The following is a 23269-nucleotide window of genomic DNA, read 5'->3' as shown; positions in this document are numbered from 1 at the left end:
TTTGTTATGAGCCCATAGACATAATTTAGTCATGTGACCGTGACGTCATCAACGTTTTTTCATGGTTTTCTACGGTTTAAAATGGAATTTAGAATTAAATTATAAGAAATCACTGTAATATTTTTTCTCTCTATTCGAAATTACATCAAAAATGTGGTGAACACTGTTAAATAACCCGCTATTTGCGTTATTCAGTCTGCACCAAATTTTTTATGTTATTTCTTCATAGACAGAAAAAATATTACAGTCATTCCTTAAATAAAATTATCATATTCAGAAGAAATGATGCTCAATTCAGTTTTATTCATTCATATTTTAAAAGAGAAACAAATCTGCAAGTAAAATCAACTGTTCATACACAATAGCTACATGTAATCGTTGTTTCTGTATTTATACATCTCTTTTTTGTCATTTACAATAATAGCAAAATGTCATATTCTACACATGAAAAAATGAAAACATTCGTTCCAACTTTACTCATGTAAATAAAACAAAAACAAAAAAATATCTGAAATTTTATGTCATAAAATGTTACATCGGAAAATTGAACTATCAATGTATTGTCGTCTATGTTGATAAAATGTTTAACTTAAAAAAAAAACTATCGTTTAATGATAGTATTTGACACAAATTCATATTCAAAAAAACTATTTATATACCTTTAACTCCATAACAAAAATATTGAACTATTCACAAGATTAAACAACAGTACGACGAGTTACTAATTTTTTGTATTATATTTCTATGATCAACATATTAATCAATTCTATCTGTGGAAGCAATTGTTATGGAAATATTGTAAATGTTTTCTCTCTTCTCCTTTGGTCCACTTCCATTCAACGATTTCTTCTTTATTGTTTTACAGTTAATGTATATTCTGTAGAGAAGGGTAAATATTACAAGAGAGATAACGCTAAATATTCCAAATATCAAAGAAAAGACAACTATTTTTGTGGCATCATCCGTTTCAAAGGATAAATAAATCAAAGTCGTTGATAAGGCAACATTTTGCGATGATACTTCAATACCGATGGTTCGGCATTGTTTTGGAGATAAACATGCCATTCTGGAGCCTGAATATCCAACAGACATTCCAAACCACGGAAGAACAACTGCTATTAGAATCATTTTCCAATCTGAACTGAACAATCCTGGGTACAGATAAAGATTGATGGCAATCACTATTACAATGAAAACCATTCCAAGCACTCCACCAGCCTACAACATGTAATAAGAAAACGTTATAAAGCGCTACAATATATAGGTGTCACAGGTATATCAGTGTCTGTGTTACCTTTCAGAACACATGAGATGCCTCCGGTTTTTGATGGGGATTGTTAAAGTTTTGTTCAGTCTTTAGTTTTCTTTGTTGTGCTTTGTACATGTATACTGTTGTTTGTAATTTGGTCTTATCGTTTTTTGCCATGACGCTGGCAGTTTATTTTCGACTGGTATCTTTCGCATTTTTAGTTATCTGACCTTTCAACTTACTTTGTTTTTTACATTATTCAAACATATTTCAAGGGTACATTTGTTGATGAACAGTTGAAGGTAGAACGTAGTCACGTGAGCTTTCTATCGTTTCTCAGTAAGCATAATTTCTAGTAAATTGAGTATCTTGTTTGGTGCATATGAAAATGAAAGAATACCTTTACGATATATGACGCGAGCCTTGGAAGCTTCTTCAAGATAACTATTCCAATAGCTACAGGAACAAGTGTCGTAACCAATGAGATGACTATGATGACGTATGGTACATTAAGAGTCGATGTAATGAAACTACGGGAATACACCCACAAGTTTAATGGCATCATGCCTATTGCAACTGTTGTGGCAACTGTTGTCATGCAAATGCTGGAATTAAATGGTAGTAATTTTTTTAGCAAAATCCTTATAAAAATATTTATAAATTTCGTCAACAAATTTGAAATATGATTCATTTGCATTTGCATGAACAAAACAACGGACGCCACATGCTAAGTAGGAACTGCTTTTCCGGGTTAACTGCGTTCACAATCAGGTGTTTTTTTGGGTTAGTGTTGAACAATATGTAGTTTTCTGTGTTAAGTAATTGTTGTTTTTGTTTCTTTTCGTCGTTTTATTTCTATCGTGTTGTGTTTTTAATGCGACATGAATTTCAATTGTCCATTGGTATCATCTTTTTCCCGAAAAAAAAACCTAAAGATTATCGAATTTTGTATAATACTTTTGTATCTTTACTATTAAACGAGAAGACCTCATTTTGTGTGTCGCCTCTCTTCTTTCCACAATAAATTAATCAACACGCCTCTATGTTCTTTAGGTACAGTGCATTGTCGCATTTGTCATCCATTCATATGCTTATTCAGATTGAGTTATTTTAGGAGAAAAACGAGAAAAAAGGCATCCGGATATTGTCCCGTCATTGGACGAAATTTTAAGTCAGATTATACTTCCGGTTTGAGTTTTTCTGTATACTTTGAACATACATATACTACGAATAAAGTGTATTTTCAGAATTTTATCTGCTATCATTTTCAAGTTTACTATCCACGGTAGTCACAGAGTTTTATTAAATAGAGATAGAGAGGGTCTGTATACTATACCAATGATCACCATGGATCGATTAGTAAACTTAGAATTGAAAGTAAGGGAGCTACCATTTGATTTTTATGGGGGGGGGGGGGGGGGGGATTTTATCTGCTATCATATTCAAGTTTACTATCCACGGCAGTCACAGAGTTTATTAAATAGAGAGGGTCTGTACTATACCAATGATCACCATGGATCGATTAGTAAACTTAGAATTGAAAGTAAGGGAGCTGCCATTTGATTTTTATGGTGGAGGGGGTGGTTGCTAGGATGAAAAATTTTGTCCTGCATTTTTTTAGCTGTAAGCTCTGTCCTGCCTTTTTTTTTAGTTTATCCTGACTTTTTTTTACCTAAATTGTCGTCCTCATTTTTTTTTTTGCAAATGTCTCATCCTGCCTTTTTTTTTACTCAAAACTCCTGTCCTGCCTATTTTTTTCAAATTTCATTCTAGCCCCCCCTAAAAATCAAATGGTAGCTCCCTAAATACGCTTTATTTACATAGTAATGAATGTTCATAATATACATATAAGTGCTAAAATTATTCATGTGAACTTTTGATACCTTTTCTGAAATTCTCCAGTCATTAAATCTTTTACAAAATTCATTGATTACAAAAATAAAAAGATGTGGTATGATTGCCATGTTGAGACAACTCTCCACAAGAGATCAAAATGACACAGAAATTAACAACTATAGGTCACCGTACGGCCTTCAACAAAGAGCAAAGCCCATACCGCATACTCAGCTTCAAAGGGTCTCAAAATGACAATGTAAAACAATGCAAACGAGAAAACTAGCGGCCTTATTTATGTACAAAAAATGAACGAAAAACAAATATGTAACACATAAACAAACGACAACCACTGAATTACAGGCTCCTTACTTAAATGTTCATAACATACGTAACGTATGTTCATATTGAAATTGATAGTAAACCAAAAATTGGGAACTTTGGAAATAAAGGTTCAGGGTAAAAAAAAACATTTTCCTGTCCCCAATAACCTATGACTTATGACACTTTTGCTGAAATTCTCCAGTCATTCTGTATTTTACAAAATTCTTCCAAAACACTTTACATACTTTAAACTACGCTCTGAATGCCCCCGATTTTGCGGGTGTGTTCTAGTTCTTAATGATGTTTGCTACTCTGTTTCAAAGTATCAAGTATTTTAAACGACGGTTATTAATTGAAAGTATGTAAATAAAGGAATTAAATTAAAGTTCAATTCTTCTTGAATAATTGATAGGTCTTTCCTTCCAGTTTTTTTTTAATTATACTGTCATAAATAAACTGTCATATATATTGATTGATTGATTGATAGATTAATTAAACACGTTGAATAGTGTCTCTTGAAATAAGCGAAAAGAAACAAATAAGATCTTGGACCCCATATTAAACACATGAGACGGAAACATGCATGCACTGATTAATTGATTGATTAATTGATTGATGGATTGATTGATTAATTAGTTGGTTTGTTGGTTGGAATTCAAACACATAAAACTCTTTAAATAGTGCCAAAATCACATAATTTGACTCTTGTACATGACCTTTGACCTTGTGACCTTCGTCAAGGTCATTGCTCTACAATGTCATTGCAAAAGACCCTTTGGGTCAAGGACCTTTTGTTTAAGAGTTTTGCCTAATAATGGCTTTTTATAAACCATCAATGGGGGTTATGTCCCTTACATGATGGTAAAACCAATACAGTCATAACAGAACAAAGTTGCCCCTGGAAGTACCAAGCATTTTTCACTACTTAAATTTTCTGTATCTATAACCATTCCAAAGTTATAGGGAAATCAAAAACAAATAAAAATCTAAAATACGACCTTGACCTTTGACCTTGACCTAATTTTCATTTTTTTGGACCAAGAATCTCAAATCAAAAGACCCGAGGTCTTTACAACTTATGATTCATGAGATTTATTTGCATATTGAAAAGTAAAATATTCAAGGGGAAATAACTCCTATAATAAGTCACTGGATTGCTTCGGTTAAAATTATTTGAAGTTGCGCCATCTGGCAAGGAACATTTAAAAAAAAACCATTTGCCGCTAAGTCTTATAGTTTATGAGGAGTAGCGATAACAATGTGTTTTTGTAATGGGGAGATAACTCCTATAAGGTAAATAGTAAATCATGGTTCTTCTAATACAAGATAGATTTTATACCCCTGGTACATAGTACTAAAGATCATTTGGATATGTTGCGTACTTTTCTTGATTTAAGACTTTGAAAACGGACGAGGAAAAAGAATAATAATAATAATTAAAAACCAATTGTTCAGAGAACAATTGAAGGTCTTTCCATCAAAACAATGTATTTTGATATGAAAGTTGTGAAACTAAGTTTAAAATGTCATTTTAATCGTCAAATGATAGCTTCTAGTACGCTGATTCCAAAAATATTTGGTTTCCATACATTTTTTTTAAATAAGGGAGATAATTTGTTACTTCCGGTTTGAAAAATGTTACTTACGATTATATTTGAATATTTACTTGACACTGATTCCAAAAATATCTGGTTCTATATACTTTTATATTAATAAAGTACAAAAAATAGCTACTTCCGGTTTACAAAAGGTCACTTCCGGTTGTTTCTTTCAAGGTTTAATGGTTTGATACCTTTTTCCAAAATTTTCATAGCTTTATCATGTATACATATAAAATAAAAGCAAAGGTCAAAATCTAGAACGTCAAATTAAGCTATGACCTTGAGATCAATTTCAAGGTCATGAACTAAGGACCTCAAATCAAAAGACCATAGGTCTTAATTATATTTGGTTAATGACTTATATCACCAAACACGTATTTTTAAATACAAGAGGCGAGAAAACTCCCTTTTACGTTCAATGTGGCCTTGCAATAAAAATTTATGTGTTTCGACATGTCGCAACTAACAATTTAGTAAAAATAATTTGTTGATATCTTATACGGTCTTTGGATATAAGTGAAAATAAGCCAAATTCAAATATTAGAATATGACCTTGACCTTTGACCTTGACCTAATTTTCATTTTTTTGGACCAAGGACCTCAAATCAAAAGATCCTAGGTCTCTATCACTTATGGTGTTCCAGTTTAAAATACATTTCAAAATTTCAAATACAAAAAGGGAAATAACTATCATATGGAGCGTTCAAATTGCTTCGGTCGAAATTGGATAAATCATGCGAAGGATATAACGAGCAATTTTATAAAATAAATTTGTCGTAATCTTTTACGGTTGCGAAGGAGTTGTGATCACAAGGAAAACAGTGTTTGGGGAGATAACTCCTACAAAGAAAAGTATTCAGTTACGCAGGGTAAATTTCAAAAGCGCATAAACTGTTCGATATCATATACCAAATATCTAAGCCACATATTGCGAAACAAATGTTTATCGCAAGAACAAAATTTGGCGGAAGAAAAAAAAAAATAATCAGAAGAAAAACAATAGTTCTTTCCACAAAAAAGTGGAAAGACCTAATAAACAAACGAAATACAGTAAGGTCTTTCCATTAAGAAAGGAAAGACCTAAAAAAGCAGAAAAAATGACGGGTCTGTTAGCTTGTTTTCGAAATATAATCCTTTAAAATGTTTACAGGAGATGATTCTCTCTAGATTTTTCTTACTTGTAACATTTGCACATTTTTTCTTTCAAAAACACTGAAAATCTAACAAGGGGATTTTATGAGACCTTAGTTTTAATGGCACTACATGGATAAAACCATAGGATTTCAAATATCTCGCAGAAAAATATACATTCAATGATTTATTTTGATATGAATACATATAAATTACCTTAAACACACATCTCCAGACGAATAGAAAGTTACCAAATTTGATATACTCCCTCCAGGACAGGTTGCTAGAATAAGTACTCCAAGTGCATCATACTTATTCAATTGAAACGTATGCGCAAGTCCAAATACCATCAACGGATATACTATAAACTGTAATACCATTCCGATAATGAGAGGAACTGGTTTCTTTATCTGCTGCAGAAGTTTTGTTGGTTCTATGGTACAACCGAGTGACATCAATATGACGGCTAAAATAACAATCATAAGTATGTCCGATGTCTTTTTAATGAAACTTTTAGTCGGATCGCTAACGTCTGTCGCCATTACATCATTGGTCACATTGTATGATCCGCCATTTTGAGTCGATGTCATATTACTATACATGTTCATCCAACTTGCTGTTGTTTCCATCTATGAAAAAAAGTAATTTGAAATCAATCAGAAAAATCATGTCAATCATTGGAGAAGAAACAATATATCGATTACAATTGAGAATGGAAATAGGGAATGTGTCAAAGAGACAACAACCCGTTCAAAGAGCAGAAAACAATCAAAAGCCATCAATGCGTCTTCAACACAGAGAGAAAATCCCACACCGGCTGGCGGGCTTCATTTCACCTCTCAACAAAATGTGTACTATATTGAAGTACAGTGAAAACAGATGTCATAATAACCTCCAAAACATATAGATGAACTAAAATTTATTAAAATTACAAGACTAACAAAGGCCAGAGACTCCTGAATTGAAACAGGCGAAAACATGCAGCTCTGAGATCTCAACCCTCCTCTTATACGCTAGCCAATGTAGAATAAATAAACACACAGTTATATCTGCAAATGTTTGCACCTGTCCTAAGTCAGGAATCTGATGTACAGTAGTTGTCGTTTGTTTATGTAATATATACGTGTTTCTTGTTTCTCGTTTTGTTTATATAGATTAGACCGTTGGTTTTCCCGTTTGAATGGTTTTACACTAGTAATTTTGGGGCCCTTTATAGCTTGTTGTTCGGTGTGAGCCAAAGCTCCGTGTTGAAGGCCGTACTTTAACCTATAATGGTTTACTTTTTAAATTGTTATTTGTATGGAGAGTTGTCTCATTGGCACTCCCACCACATCTTCCTATATCTATTTTAACACAGTTATACGCACAGTAAAATCAGTTTACAAAATGTGTGAGTCCGATGCTAGAATAGGTAACACAAAAAACTAAGCAAAATAACAATGATACATAAATTAACAAAGGACTTGTAGCAGTAACCGACATGATAGATCAATACCTCAAATAAACTGATTGAAAGAAAATGTCTTCATCGTAGGAAAATCAAGAACAATCCTTACCGTTATGTTCATTCTTTTATAATCTTTATGGATTTATCTATAAATTCGGAACTTTTGTGTTGGTTTATATAGCTTGAAATGGTTCTAGCTTATAATTGATTGATTAGGGTTGAAGTTATATATCGATTATTGCGTACGTACCAGAAGATTATCGGATTTATCCAATCGAAAAAGTTATATAATTAAATTTTAAATTTCGAGAATTAAACTATTGAGATCGGATAAATACGATATTCCATTAGTTACTATGTTCAAACATTTTAATAGAAACACAAATAGGATAGATTGCAACCAACCAAAGCACTGATTTATAGATTCCTGATATTCAATGTTTGACAATGTCATTGACCGTTGTAACAAATAAAGGCAACAGTAGTATACCGCTCTTCGAACCTCGTAATACGTTCATCGCTTGACTTCTCACATTAGAGATTAAAACCAATGCTCGACAACGTGAATTGTTTGACTTAAGTCATTTGCGATTTGAATGTTGATGGTGTTAACTCTGATGCCCCTTCTTGGGTATGTCCAAGTCTTAGCAAGCAAAAGAACCTTTTCAACTCTTCGGGAAATCTCGAAGTTACATACAAGGCAAACTTTCTCTACCTATCTTATAATCAATATTATTACAGTGGAAGTCAACATGTTCACCCTTCAAATCGACCCATTTATTTTTTCTGAAATATTTGCCACTGGAATTAGCCAAACAGCTCACTAGTTCAATCTAATAATTTTTGTTTAGTTTTTAAGATACACACAATTCGACTGTGAATGACATTTAGGGGAATTGACTCGTAATCTAAATCTTTACATTAAAAATAATTTTGAATAATAAGATCTTAAGATATTCTGAAATCCTACAAACTTTAAATTCTTGGTCAAATAATTTTTTTCAATGGAAAATATTTTAAAAATCTAGAATCATAAAACAGTTTCATTTATATTACTTACCTTACGTAAGGAAAGTTTATCGAGCAGAAGATTACAAATGTGAAATGTCAAATTTACACAATGATGTAAGACATTAAAAATCCATTACTGCTGAATATCTTCTGTTATGGCCAGTACATACATTTTATCCTAACACGTTTATTATACCATATTTTAAGACGCCGAAGTGCACTTGTTGCACTCTATGCACGAGACGTGTCATATTGTCATTTAATTAGATAATTTGCATCTATCATTCAAATGTCTAATTTGATTGTTTACCTGTTACAAAAACAAGATACATCGTTTGTTATAATTACTAACGTGACTTCCAAACAAACATTCTACACACCCAAGCGAACGTGACATCCGAAAAAACAGTCTACACCCAAGCGAACGTGACTTCCAAACAAACATTCTACACACCTAAGCGAACGTGACTTCCAAACAAACATTCTACACACCCAACCGAACGTGACTTCCAAACAAACATTCTACACACCCAAGCGAACGTGACTTCCAAACAAACATTATACACACCCTAACGAACGTGACTTTCAAAAAAATATTCTACACATCCAATACGCTTATGATAAATACCAGGTTAGAATTTAGCAAATAAATGCTAGGTTAGTATTATATACAATTATTGCTTATACCATTATACAACACTTGTGGCTTTAAAAGAGAGCGAATCGAAACCATGGTCAATTCTACACACCCGAGCGAAAAAGACTTCCAAACAAACATACTGCGTACCCAAGCGAACGTGACTTCCAAACAAACATTCTACACACCTAAGCAAACGTGACTTCCAAACAAACACTCTACGTACCCAACCGAATGTGACTTCCAAACAAATATTCTACGTACCCAACCGAACGTGACTTCCAAACAAACATTCTACACATCCAAGCTAACGTGCCTTCCAAACAAACATTCTACACATCCAAGCGAACGTGACTTCCAAACAAACATTCTACACACCCAAGCGAACGTGACTTCCAAACAACACTCTACACATCTAAGCGAACGTGACTTCCAAACAAACAGTCTACGTACCCAACGGAACGTGACTTCCAAACAAACATCCTGCGTACCCAACCGAACGTGACTTACGAACAACATTCTACGTACCCAACTGAACGTGACTTCCAAACAAACATTCTACACATCCAACCGAACGTGACTTCCAAACAAACATTCTACACATCCAAGCGAACGTGACTTCCAAACAAACATTCTACACACCCAAGCGAACGTGACTTCCAAAAAAACAGTCTACACCCAAGCGAACGTGACTTCCAAACAAACATTCTACGTACCCAACCGAACGTGACTTCCAAACAAACATTCTACACATCCAACCGAACGTGACTACCAAACAAACATTCTACACATCCAAGCGAACGTGACTTCCAAAACAAACATTCTACACACCCAAGCGAACGTGACTTCCAAAAAAACAGTCTACACCCAGGCGAACGTGACTTCCAAACAAACATTCTACACACCTAAGCGAACGTGACTTCCAAACAAACATTCTACACACCCAACCGAACGTGACTTCCAAACAAACATTCTACACACCCAAGCGAACGTGACTTCCAAACAAACATTATACACACCCTAACGAACGTGACTTTCAAACAAATATTCTACACATCCAATACGCTTATGATAAATACCAGGTTAGAATTTAGCAAATAAATGCTAGGTTAGTATTATATACAATTATTGCTTATACCATTATACAACACTTGTGGCTTTAAAAGAGAGCGAATGGAAACCATGGTCAACTCTACACACCCGAGCGAACATGACTTCCAAACAAACATACTGCGTACCCAAGCGAACGTGACTTCCAAACAAACATTCTACACACCTAAGCGAACGTGACTTCCAAACAAACATTCTACGTACCCAACCGAACGTGACTTCCAAACAAACATTCTACACATCCAAGCTAACGTGCCTTCCAAACAAACATTCTACACATCCAAGCGAACGTGACTTCCAAACAAACATTCTACACACCCAAGCGAACGTGACTTCCAAACAACACTCTACATATCTAAGCGAACGTGACTTCCAAACAAACAGTCTACGTACCCAACCGAACGTGACTTCCTAACAAACATCCTACGTATCCAACCGAACGTGACTTCCGAACAACATTCTACGTACCCAACCGAACGTGACTTCCAAACAAACATTCTACACATCCAACCGAACGTGACTACCAAACAAACATTCTACACATCCAAGCGAACGTGACTTCCAAACAAACATTCTACACACCCAAGCGAACGTGACATCCGAAAAAACAGTCTACACCCAAGCGAACGTGACTTCCAAACAAACATTCTACACACCTAAGCGAACGTGACTTCCAAACAAACATTCTACACACCCAACCGAACGTGACTTCCAAACAAACATTCTACACACCCAAGCGAACGTGACTTCCAAACAAACATTATACACACCCTAACGAACGTGACTTTCAAAAAAATATTCTACACATCCAATACGCTTATGATAAATACCAGGTTAGAATTTAGCAAATAAATGCTAGGTTAGTATTATATACAATTATTGCTTATACCATTATACAACACTTGTGGCTTTAAAAGAGAGCGAATCGAAACCATGGTCAATTCTACACACCCGAGCGAAAAAGACTTCCAAACAAACATACTGCGTACCCAAGCGAACGTGACTTCCAAACAAACATTCTACACACCTAAGCAAACGTGACTTCCAAACAAACACTCTACGTACCCAACCGAATGTGACTTCCAAACAAATATTCTACGTACCCAACCGAACGTGACTTCCAAACAAACATTCTACACATCCAAGCTAACGTGCCTTCCAAACAAACATTCTACACATCCAAGCGAACGTGACTTCCAAACAAACATTCTACACACCCAAGCGAACGTGACTTCCAAACAACACTCTACACATCTAAGCGAACGTGACTTCCAAACAAACAGTCTACGTACCCAACGGAACGTGACTTCCAAACAAACATCCTGCGTACCCAACCGAACGTGACTTACGAACAACATTCTACGTACCCAACTGAACGTGACTTCCAAACAAACATTCTACACATCCAACCGAACGTGACTTCCAAACAAACATTCTACACATCCAAGCGAACGTGACTTCCAAACAAACATTCTACACACCCAAGCGAACGTGACTTCCAAAAAAACAGTCTACACCCAAGCGAACGTGACTTCCAAACAAACATTCTACACACCTAAGCGAACGTGACTTCCAAACAAACATTCTACACACCCAACCGAACGTGACTTCCAAACAAATATTCTACATACCCAAGCGAACGTAACTTCCAAACAAACATTATACACACCCTAACGAACGTGACTTTCAAACAAACATTCTACACATCCAATACGCTTATGATAAATACCAGGTTAGAATTTAGCAAATAAATGCTAAGTTAGTATTATATACAATTATTGCTTATACCATTATACAACACTTGTGGCTTTAAAAGAGAGCGAATGGAAACCATGGTCAACTCTACACACCCGAGCGAACATGACTTCCAAACAAACATACTGCGTACCCAAGCGAACGTGACTTCCAAACAAACATTCAACACACCTAAGCGAACGTGACTTCCAAACAAACATTCTACGTACCCAACCGAACGTGACTTCCAAACAAACATTCTTCACATCCAAGCTAACGTGCCTTCCAAACAAACATTCTACACATCCAAGCGAACGTGACTTCCAAACAAACATTCTACACACCCAAGCGAACGTGACTTCCAAACAACACTCTACACATCTAAGCGAACGTGACTTCCAAACAAACAGTCTACGTACCCAACCGAACGTGACTTCCTAACAAACATCCTACGTATCCAACCGAACGTGACTTCCGAACAACATTCTACGTACCCAACCGAACGTGACTTCCAAACAAACATTCTACACATCCAACCGAACGTGACTACCAAACAAACATTCTACACATCCAAGCGAACGTGACTTCCAAACAAACATTCTACACACCCAAGCGAACGTGACTTCCGAAAAAACAGTCTACACCCAAGCGAACGTGACTTCCAAACAAACATTCTACACACCTAAGCGAACGTGACTTCCAAACAAACATTCTACACACCCAACCGAACGTGACTTCCAAACAAACATTCTACACACCCAAGCGAACGTGACTTCCAAACAAACATTATACACACCCTAACGAACGTGACTTTCAAACAAATATTCTACACATCCAATACGCTTATGATAAATACCAGGTTAGAATTTAGCAAATAAATGCTAGGTTAGTATTATATACAATTATTGCTTATACCATTATACAACACTTGTGGCTTTAAAAGAGAGCGAATCGAAACCATGGTCAATTCTACACACCCGAGCGAACAAGACTTCCAAACAAACATACTGCGTACCCAAGCGAACGTGACTTCCAAACAAACATTCTACACACCTAAGCAAACGTGACTTCCAAACAAACATTCTACGTACCCAACCGAATGTGACTTCCAAACAAATATTCTACGTACCCAACCGAACGTGACTTCCAAACAAACATTCTACACATCCAAGCTAACGTGCCTTCCAAACAAACATTCTACACATCCAAGCGAACGTGACTTCCAAACAAACATTCTACACACCCAAGCGAACGTGACTTCCAAACAACACTCTACACATCTAAGCGAACGTGACTTCCAAACAAACAGTCTACGTACCCAACGGAACGTGACTTCCAAACAAACATCCTGCGTACCCAACCGAACGTGACTTACGAACAACATTCTACGTACCCAACTGAACGTGACTTCCAAACAAACATTCTACACATCCAACCGAACGTGACTTCCAAACAAACATTCTACACATCCAAGCGAACGTGACTTCCAAACAAACATTCTACACACCAAAGCGAACGTGACTTCCAAAAAAACAGTCTACACCCAAGCGAACGTGACTTCCAAACAAACATTCTACACACCTAAGCGAACGTGACTTCCAAACAAACATTCTACACACCCAACCGAACGTGACTTCCAAACAAACATTCTACACACCAAGCGAACGTGACTTCCAAACAAACATTATACACACCCAAGCGAACGTGACTTCCAAACAAACATTCTACACACCTAAGCAAACGTGACTTCCAAACAATCATTCTACGTACCCAACCGAACGTGACTTCCAAACAAACATTCTACACATCCAAGCTAACGTGCCTTCCAAACAAACATTCTACACATCCAAGCGAACGTGACTTCCAAACAAACATTCTACACACCCAAGCGAACGTGACTTCCAAACAACACTCTACACATCTAAGCGAACGTGACTTCCAAACAAACAGTCTACGTACCCAACCGAACGTGACTTCCAAACAAACATCCTGCGTACCCAACCGAACGTGACTTCCGAACAACATTCTACGTACCCAACTGAACGTGACTTCCAAACAAACATTCTACACACCCAACCGAACGTGACTTCCAAACAAACATTCTACACATCCAAGCGAACGTGACTTCCAAACAAACATTCTACACACCCAAGCGAACGTGACTTCCAAAAAAACAGTCTACACCCAAGCGAACGTGACTTCCAAACAAACATTCTACACACCTAAGCGAACGTGACTTCCAAACAAACATTCTACACACCCAATCGAACGTGACTTCCAAACAAACAATCTACACACCAAGCGAACGTGACTTCCAAACAAACATTATACACACCCAAGCGAACGTGACTTCCAAACAAACATTCTACACACCTAAGCAAACGTGACTTCCAAACAAACATTCTACGTACCCAACCGAATGTGACTTCCAAACAAATATTCTACGTACCCAACCGAACGTGACTTCCAAACAAACATTCTACACATCCAAGCTAACGTGCCTTCCAAACAAACATTCTACACATCCAAGCGAACGTGACTTCCAAACAAACATTCTACACACCCAAGCGAACGTGACTTCCAAACAACACTCTACACATCTAAGCGAACGTGACTTCCAAACAAACAGTCTACGTACCCAACCGAACGTGACTTCCAAACAAACATCCTGCGTACCCAACCGAACGTGACTTCCGAACAACATTCTACGTACCCAACTGAACTTGACTTCCAAACAAACATTCTACACATCCAACCGAACGTGACTTCCAAACAAACATTCTACACATCCAAGCGAACGTGACTTCCAAACAAACATTCTACACACCCAAGCGAACGTGACTTCCAAAAAAACAGTCTACACCCAAGCGAACGTGACTTCCAAACAAACATTCTACACACCTAAGCGAACGTGACGTCCAAACAAACATTCTACACACCCAACCGAACGTGACTTCCAAACAAACATTATACACACCCAAGCGAACGTGACTTTCAAACAAACATTCTACACATCCAATACTCTTATTATAAATACCAGGTTAAAATTTAGCAAATAAATGCTAAGTTAGTATTATATACAATTATTGCTTATACCATTATACAACACTTGTGGCTTTAAAAGAAAATCGAAATCCATTAGTATCTAGATAGATAATTGTAAATCGGGTTCATACAAGCGAAAGGTTTAGATAGCTTTAAAACCATAAGAAAATGCCTGAACCAAGTCAGGAACATGACTGTTGTTAAAAATTCGTTTGATGGAATTGAACATTTGTGATTTTGCCATTTGACGATGAATGGTACTTTTTGAATATTCCTCGAATTTCAGTATGTTAGTGATTTTAATTTTTAAACGTAGATTTCCCTAACCACTGCCTCAACTATTACATGTTCTGCCTCACTGATTAATGACAACTCTCTAGTTGCACCGTGTATTGCAAACGGATCAAGAATTGTGTTACACCGATGGAATGAGAGCTTCAAAGTTCTTTTCTTGGATTGTTCAACTCGAAATCTGATCTGCTGCTGCAGCTACAACGATCCTTATTTTAAAGTTAACAACATTAAATGGTGTCATAGAGATTTATACGGCTTCATATGACCATCGATAATATCACTTTTTTACGTAAATGTATTATTTAGAAAACAAACCACCATCTTAAACGAACATCATATAAATAGTATATGTCATTTATTATGTGCTCACTGACTTTAAACTTATTTCAGTACAAATCTCAACCCTGTTGTTGCATCAAGAAATAAGTATAGATATGTCCAAAAGTTATATGGTGGGTATTGATAGCTCATACGAAGGAATGGAATTGACATGGCAGGTATCTACGTCTGTCTGTGAATTCAAGTAATTGTCATTTAAATGACCGATTTTTGATTGGTCTTAGCCAGAGGGTAACAATAAATATTGTCTCCCGCTCGGCCATGGAATAGAGTAAATTGTCTCCCTCGTATTAGCTAAGTGGATGACCAATTGATATTCTTGGGGGGGGGGGGGGGGGGGGGGGGGGGTCCAGGAGGATTTGTTTTGGATTGGTTATTTATTTTTGTAAACTAAGAAGACAGATTTATCTATTTTCTGCATGTTTGAAGCAAGATTTTTCATTTTCATCACTGACTGATTATTTATTTTCACAACAGTATATTTATAATATTCGAAAACATACAATTTTTAAATTATTTGTTTATTATAAATAATACATGCATAGTCAAGTCATTATGTACCATTTAATCAGAATTAATCATCCTCCTCAGCAGAATTGAATCTTTTTTATTTCCACCTGCATATACATGTATTGCATTTAACACAGCATTAAAGTTTGGTTTTAACAAGTCTTTTTTTTTAAATTATTTACAATCATGTTTTTTGAAGAGTTTTAATGCTGCTGAAGGTCTAAGAAGCTATAGAAAATATGATGCTAAATCATGCTTTCCGGGTGTTCCCCAAACCCTTTCTTAATCTGAAAATGCAAGTTCTGTTATAAATTTTTTTTGACAATATTTTGGTGATGGGTCTCAAAGCAAAATGTAGATTCAGTATACGACTTAAGTTTCTATGAACAACATCAAAAGACCAAGATGCATGATAAGGCAAAAGTGTAATTCACATAGTTAAGTCTGTGGCTGCTGTTTTTTTTTTTTAACTCATGATCAAGTTAATAACAAAATTACTAAAGCAAGCTCACAGAATACAGAAGGACAATCAATGAACAAAAGACAAAAAAATAAGAACTATTTATCCCAAAAATTCAGGGGCTTCGTCTGACGGAGAACAGAACTTGCTTCTTGCAAGGCACTCGCCGTGAACACAATTTGATATGAAGACAAGCGTTTGGTTTTAAAATTTCCTATACATGAGGCATTTGCCTCAATGCAGTTACGGCCTTGTAATAAAAGTGAGGTAAGTGTTTCTGAGAAAATATACCTCAAGTTATAAATGAAACCAATTTTCAGACATTTCAAGTATATCTAAATAATATTTATACTTTTATTATTAAAAGATTTGGGAAGTGTTTCTCGATTTTATTTTTGGAAAAAAGATGAATTTATGAAGAACCTGGTGCCATCTCATACTTTCGATTTTCGATTAGACCTGCTGAGTTATTTATTTTCAAAACATGGCAAGTCAGGTAATTTATTTTCCAACTACCACAGAACAAACCATTTGTTTTTGTGATTATCAAGGCTGAGTTATTTATTTTCAAAATCCTCCTGACCCCCCCCCCCCTTTTCCCCCATCAGAATATCAAATGGTCGTTCTCTAATCAAAATCTGACATTTCAACGTGCAGTATAATAAATTGAATAAATTCTAGTAAACACACCTTATTGGTATAAGTAATTGCCTTCACCAAGTCAGGAAAATGACAGTTGATTTTGCCATTTGATTAGGGACTTTTCGTTTTGAATTTTCCTCGGAGTTCGGTATTTTTGTCATTTTACTTGTTATTATTATAGAATCCAAACAATCAGAAATCAAACAATGCTAGACAACATGCCCCCTTCCCTTTAAATTGATCATATGTAGAAGAAATGCTGCTCATCATTGTATTTTTTTTTCATTCATGTATTCGGTTTTATTAAAAACAAAAAAAACTACATGTAAAATCAACAGTTCTCCCACTATAGATAAGTTTTTTTCTGTGATTATACATCTCAATTTACATTAACAATAATTTGCAAAATGTCATATTCTTTACAAAAAAAATTAAAAAATAAAAACGCGTTTTCCCCTTTTTTCATTAAAATAAAACAAGGAACGTTATCGCTTATTTTAGATGATAGAAATGTTACATTGGGAAAATTGCAATCATGAATTTATTTTATTCTAGAGTGTAAAAATGTTTGACTTTAAATAGCAACAGTATTGTTTGATGATAGTATTTGACACAAAAGAATATTTAAACCATATTTATATATATATTCAAAAAAATCTTATTTACGTTAAAACTCATTTCGCGAGATTAATAAACTCAGTATAGTTACCAGGTTTGAAATTTTGTATATTCGCAAGACAAGGGTTTCCTCTACATGAGACTCATAAGTCGAAAGTGAAGAGCATAGGGGACCTAATATTCATAAACGCCATATACAGCTAAGGTTGTCATTAAACGATAGCTAGGCGAGTCACTAATCCCTGGTATTATAAGTCTTTGATATAACTTCAATCTTGAGAAGCAATTGTAATGGGAATATTGTAAATGTTTTCTTTCTTCTCCTTTGGTCCACTTCCGTTCAACGATTTATTCTTTCTCGTTTTACAGTTAATGTATATTCTGAAGAGAATAGTAAATATAACAAGGGAGATAATGCTAAATATTCCAAAAATCAAAGAAAAGACAACTATTTTTGTTGCATCATCCGTTTCAAAAGATAGATAAATTAAAGTCGTTGATAGGGCAACATTCTGCGATGATACTTCAATACCGATGGTTCGGCATTGTTTGTGAGAAAAACATGCAATTCTTGAACCTGCATATCCAACAGACATTCCAAACCACGGAAGTATAATTGCTAGAAGAATCATTTTCCAATCTGAATGGAACAATCCAGGATAGAGATAAAGATTGATGGCAATCACTATTACAATGAAAAGCATCCCAAGCACTCCACCAGCCTGCAAAAAATATTGATGGTAATTATTACTACAATGAAAAGCATTCCAAGCACTCCACCAGCCTGCCAAAAATATTGATGGTAATTATTACTACAATGAAAAACATCCCAAGCACTCCATCAGCCTGCAAAAAATATTGATTGTTTATTATTACTACAATGAAAAGCATTCCAAGCACTTATTACTACAATGAAAAGCATTGCAAGCACTCCAGCAGCCTGCCAAAAATATTGATGGTAATTATTACTACAATGAAAAACATCCCAAGCACTCCACCAGCCTGCAAAAAATATTGAAAGCAATTACTTCTACAATGCAAAGCATCCAAAGCACTCCACCAGCCTGCAAAAGAATATCATAAAGAGTTGTACACCGGGTGCCACATGAAGATCAGTGTCTGTTTTCCCTTTCAGAACAAATGAGATGCCCCTGGTTTTTGGCGGGGATTGTTTAACTTTTGTTCAGTCTTTAGTTTTATAATAATAATACTAAATTCTTTATCTAACGAAGGTAACCGATTTTACATACAATTGTTTAGTCTCACACAAAGCCTTCACACATTTAAATGAAAAATTCATATAACAATCAATGCATATAGCACAATAATCAATAGATATGTACACAATTTCTTTGTTGTGCTTTGTACATGTAAACAGTTGTTTGTCATTTGGTCTTATCGTTTTTGGCCATGGCGTTGTCCGTTTATTTACGACTGGTATCTTTCGCATTTTTAGTTATCTGACCTTTCAAATGATTTTGTTTTACAATATTCAAACCTATTTCAATGGTATATTTGTTGATGAATAGTTGAAGGTAGAACTTAGTCAAGTGACCTTTCTAGCGTGTCTCAGAAAGCATGATTTCTTGTAACTTGAGTATCTTGTTTAATGCATATGAAAGTAAAAGAATACCTTTAAGATATATGACGCGAGCCTTGGAAGCTTCTTCAAGATAACTATTCCGATAGCTACAGGAACAAGTATCGTAACCAAGGAGATGACTATGATGACGTATGGCACACTTATCGTCGATGTAATGAAACTACGGGAATACACCCACAGATTTAATGGCATCATGCCTATTGCAACTGTAGTGGCAACTGTGGTCATGCAAACGCTGAAATTAAATGGTAATAATTCTTTTATCATAATCATTATAAAGATATTTATAAATTTAGTCCACAAATTTAAAATATGATTTATTTGCATGAACAAAACACAGGGTGGCACATTATATGGAGGAACTGCCTTTTCGGGTCAACTGCGTTCACAATCAAGTTTTTCGTTGGGTTAGTTTTGAACAATATTTAGTTTTCTGTGTTTAGTAATTGTTGTTTTTTTTTTTCTTTTCGTCGTTTTATTTCCATCGTGTGTTTTAATGCGACATGAATTTTAATTTTCCATGGGTATCAATTTTGTTTTTCGAGAAAAAAAACCGAAGATTATCGAATTCTGTATAATACTTATGTATTCTTAATGATATTTACTACTGTTTTTCAAAGTATCAAGCATTTTAAAAGACGGTTATAAATTGAAAGTATGTAAATAAAGTAACTAAAAAAAGCAGAAAAAAATACGGGTTTGTTATAAGCTTGTTGTCGAATTAAAATCCATTAAAAAGTTTGCATGGAAATGATTCTCTAGATAGATTTTTCTTACTTTTAACATTTGCATATTTTTTCTTTCAAAAACTTTAAAATTTAACAAGGGGATTTTATGAGACTGAATTTTTAATGTCACTACATGGATAAAACCATAGGATTTCGAATATCTCGCAAAAATATACATTCAATGCTTTTTTTATATGAATACATATAAATTACCTTAAACACACATCTCCAGACGAATAGAAAGTTACCAAATTTGATATACTCCCTCCAGGACAGGTTGCTAGAATGAGTACTCCAAGTGCATCATACTTATTCAATTGAAACGCATGCGCAAATCCAAATGCCATCAACGGATATACTATAAACTGTAATACCATTCCGATAATGAGAGGAACTGGTTTCTTTATCTGCTGCAGAAGTTTTGTTGGTTCTATGGTACAACCGAGTGACATCAATATGACGGCTAAAATAACAATCATAAGTATGTCCGATGTCTTTTTAATGAACCTTTTAGTCGGATCGCTAACGTCTGTCGCCATTAGATCATTTGTCACATTGTATGATCCGCCATTTTGAGTCGATGTCATATTACTATACATGTTCATCCAACTTGCTGTTGTTTCCATCTATGAAAAAAAGTAATTTGAAATCAATCAGAAAAATCATGTCAATCATTGGAGAAGAAACAATATATCGATTACAATTGAGAATGGAAATAGGGAATGTGTCAAAGAGACAACAACCCGTTCAAAGAGCAGAAAACAATCAAAAGCCATCAATGCGTCTTCAACACAGAGAGAAAATCCCACACCGGGTGGCGGGCTTCATTTCACCTCTCAACAAAATGTGTACTATATTGAAGTACAGTGAAAACAGATGTCATAATAACCTCCAAAACATATAGATGAACTAAAATTTATTAAAATTACAAGACTAACAAAGGCCAGAGACTCCTGAATTGAAACAGGCGAAAACATGCAGCTCTGAGATCTCAACCCTCCTCTTATACGCTAGCCAATGTAGAATAAATAAACACACAGTTATATCTGCAAATGTTTGCACCTGTCCTAAGTCAGGAATCTGATGTACAGTAGTTGTCGTTTGTTTATGTAATATATACGTGTTTCTTGTTTCTCGTTTTGTTTATATAGATTAGACCGTTGGTTTTCCCGTTTGAATGGTTTTACACTAGTAATTTTGGGGCCCTTTATAGCTTGTTGTTCGGTGTGAGCCAAAGCTCCGTGTTGAAGGCCGTACTTTAACCTATAATGGTTTACTTTTTAAATTGTTATTTGTATGGAGAGTTGTCTCATTGGCACTCCCACCACATCTTCCTATATCTATTTTAACACAGTTATACGCACAGTAAAATCAGTTTACAAAATGTGTGAGTCCGATGCTAGAATAGGTAACACAAAAAACTAAGCAAAATAACAATGATACATAAATTAACAAAGGACTTGTAGCAGTAACCGACATGATAGATCAATACCTCAAATAAACTGATTGAAAGAAAATGTCTTCATCGTAGGAAAATCAAGAACAATCCTTACCGTTATGTTCATTCTTTTATAATCTTTATGGATTTATCTATAAATTCGGAACTTTTGTGTTGGTTTATATAGCTTGAAATGGTTCTAGCTTATAATTGATTGATTAGGGTTGAAGTTATATATCGATTATTGCGTACGTACCAGAAGATTATCGGATTTATCCAATCGAAAAAGTTATATAATTAAATTTTAAATTTCGAGAATTAAACTATTGAGATCGGATAAATACGATATTCCATTAGTTACTATGTTCAAACATTTTAATAGAAACACAAATAGGATAGATTGCAACCAACCAAAGCACTGATTTATAGATTCCTGATATTCAATGTTTGACAATGTCATTGACCGTTGTAACAAATAAAGGCAACAGTAGTATACCGCTCTTCGAACCTCGTAATACGTTCATCGCTTGACTTCTCACATTAGAGATTAAAACCAATGCTCGACAACGTGAATTGTTTGACTTAAGTCATTTGCGATTTGAATGTTGATGGTGTTAACTCTGATGCCCCTTCTTGGGTATGTCCAAGTCTTAGCAAGCAAAAGAACCTTTTCAACTCTTCGGGAAATCTCGAAGTTACATACAAGGCAAACTTTCTCTACCTATCTTATAATCAATATTATTACAGTGGAAGTCAACATGTTCACCCTTCAAATCGACCCATTTATTTTTTCTGAAATATTTGCCACTGGAATTAGCCAAACAGCTCACTAGTTCAATCTAATAATTTTTGTTTAGTTTTTAAGATACACACAATTCGACTGTGAATGACATTTAGGGGAATTGACTCGTAATCTAAATCTTTACATTAAAAATAATTTTGAATAATAAGATCTTAAGATATTCTGAAATCCTACAAACTTTAAATTCTTGGTCAAATAATTTTTTTCAATGGAAAATATTTTAAAAATCTAGAATCATAAAACAGTTTCATTTATATTACTTACCTTACGTAAGGAAAGTTTATCGAGCAGAAGATTACAAATGTGAAATGTCAAATTTACACAATGATGTAAGACATTAAAAATCCATTACTGCTGAATATCTTCTGTTATGGCCAGTACATACATTTTATCCTAACACGTTTATTATACCATATTTTAAGACGCCGAAGTGCACTTGTTGCACTCTATGCACGAGACGTGTCATATTGTCATTTAATTAGATAATTTGCATCTATCATTCAAATGTCTAATTTGATTGTTTACCTGTTACAAAAACAAGATACATCGTTTGTTATAATTACTAACAATAACATAAAAGATATGTCGTCAAAATCGTTGCCTTTCCATCCTTCCTTCTTCTAAGTTTAGCATCTGAGGGAGGTTGTTACTTATTACTTTAATACACAGCAAAATATAGTGTGTTTAAATTTCTCGATTCTTTCAAAACCAGT

The 23269-nt window shown here is 34.9% G+C and overlaps 1 protein-coding gene across 1 annotated transcript; it reads right to left on the bottom strand.

Moving 5' to 3' along the window:
* Positions 1 to 503: 503 nt before the first annotated feature.
* On the bottom strand, positions 504 to 22927 carry LOC143054475 (ileal sodium/bile acid cotransporter-like). Its single transcript, XM_076227493.1, has 4 exons — positions 22821 to 22927; positions 20530 to 20942; positions 19619 to 19823; positions 504 to 1218 (listed from the first exon to the last, which is right to left on the bottom strand). Exons 2-4 carry the CDS (start codon positions 20940 to 20942, stop codon positions 757 to 759), a joined length of 1080 nt encoding a protein of 359 aa, XP_076083608.1. The 5' UTR covers positions 22821 to 22927; the 3' UTR covers positions 504 to 756.
* Between the last annotated feature and the right edge of the window lie 342 nt (positions 22928 to 23269).

The sequence above is a fragment of the Mytilus galloprovincialis genome, chromosome 12 (assembly GCF_965363235.1).
Source record: "Mytilus galloprovincialis chromosome 12, xbMytGall1.hap1.1, whole genome shotgun sequence".
Lineage (NCBI taxonomy): Eukaryota > Metazoa > Mollusca > Bivalvia > Mytilida > Mytilidae > Mytilus > Mytilus galloprovincialis.
The sequence above is the reverse complement of the archived record's forward strand: the minus strand, read 5'-3'. Positions and strand labels throughout refer to the sequence as shown.

What these genes read in the sequence shown, in the direction of transcription:
- LOC143054475 (XM_076227493.1), bottom strand. Translation starts at nt 20,942, where the DNA reads ATGGAAACAACAGCAAGTTGGATGAACATGTATAGTAATATGACATCG. An exon ending in TCTGGAGATGTGTGTTTAAG is followed by an intron (nt 19,824 to 20,529) that starts GTAATTTATATG and finishes ATTTAATTTCAG; the next exon opens with CGTTTGCATGACCACAGTTG. An exon ending in TCGCGTCATATATCTTAAAG is followed by an intron (nt 1,219 to 19,618) that starts GTATTCTTTTAC and finishes TACATGTTGTAG; the next exon opens with GCTGGTGGAGTGCTTGGAAT.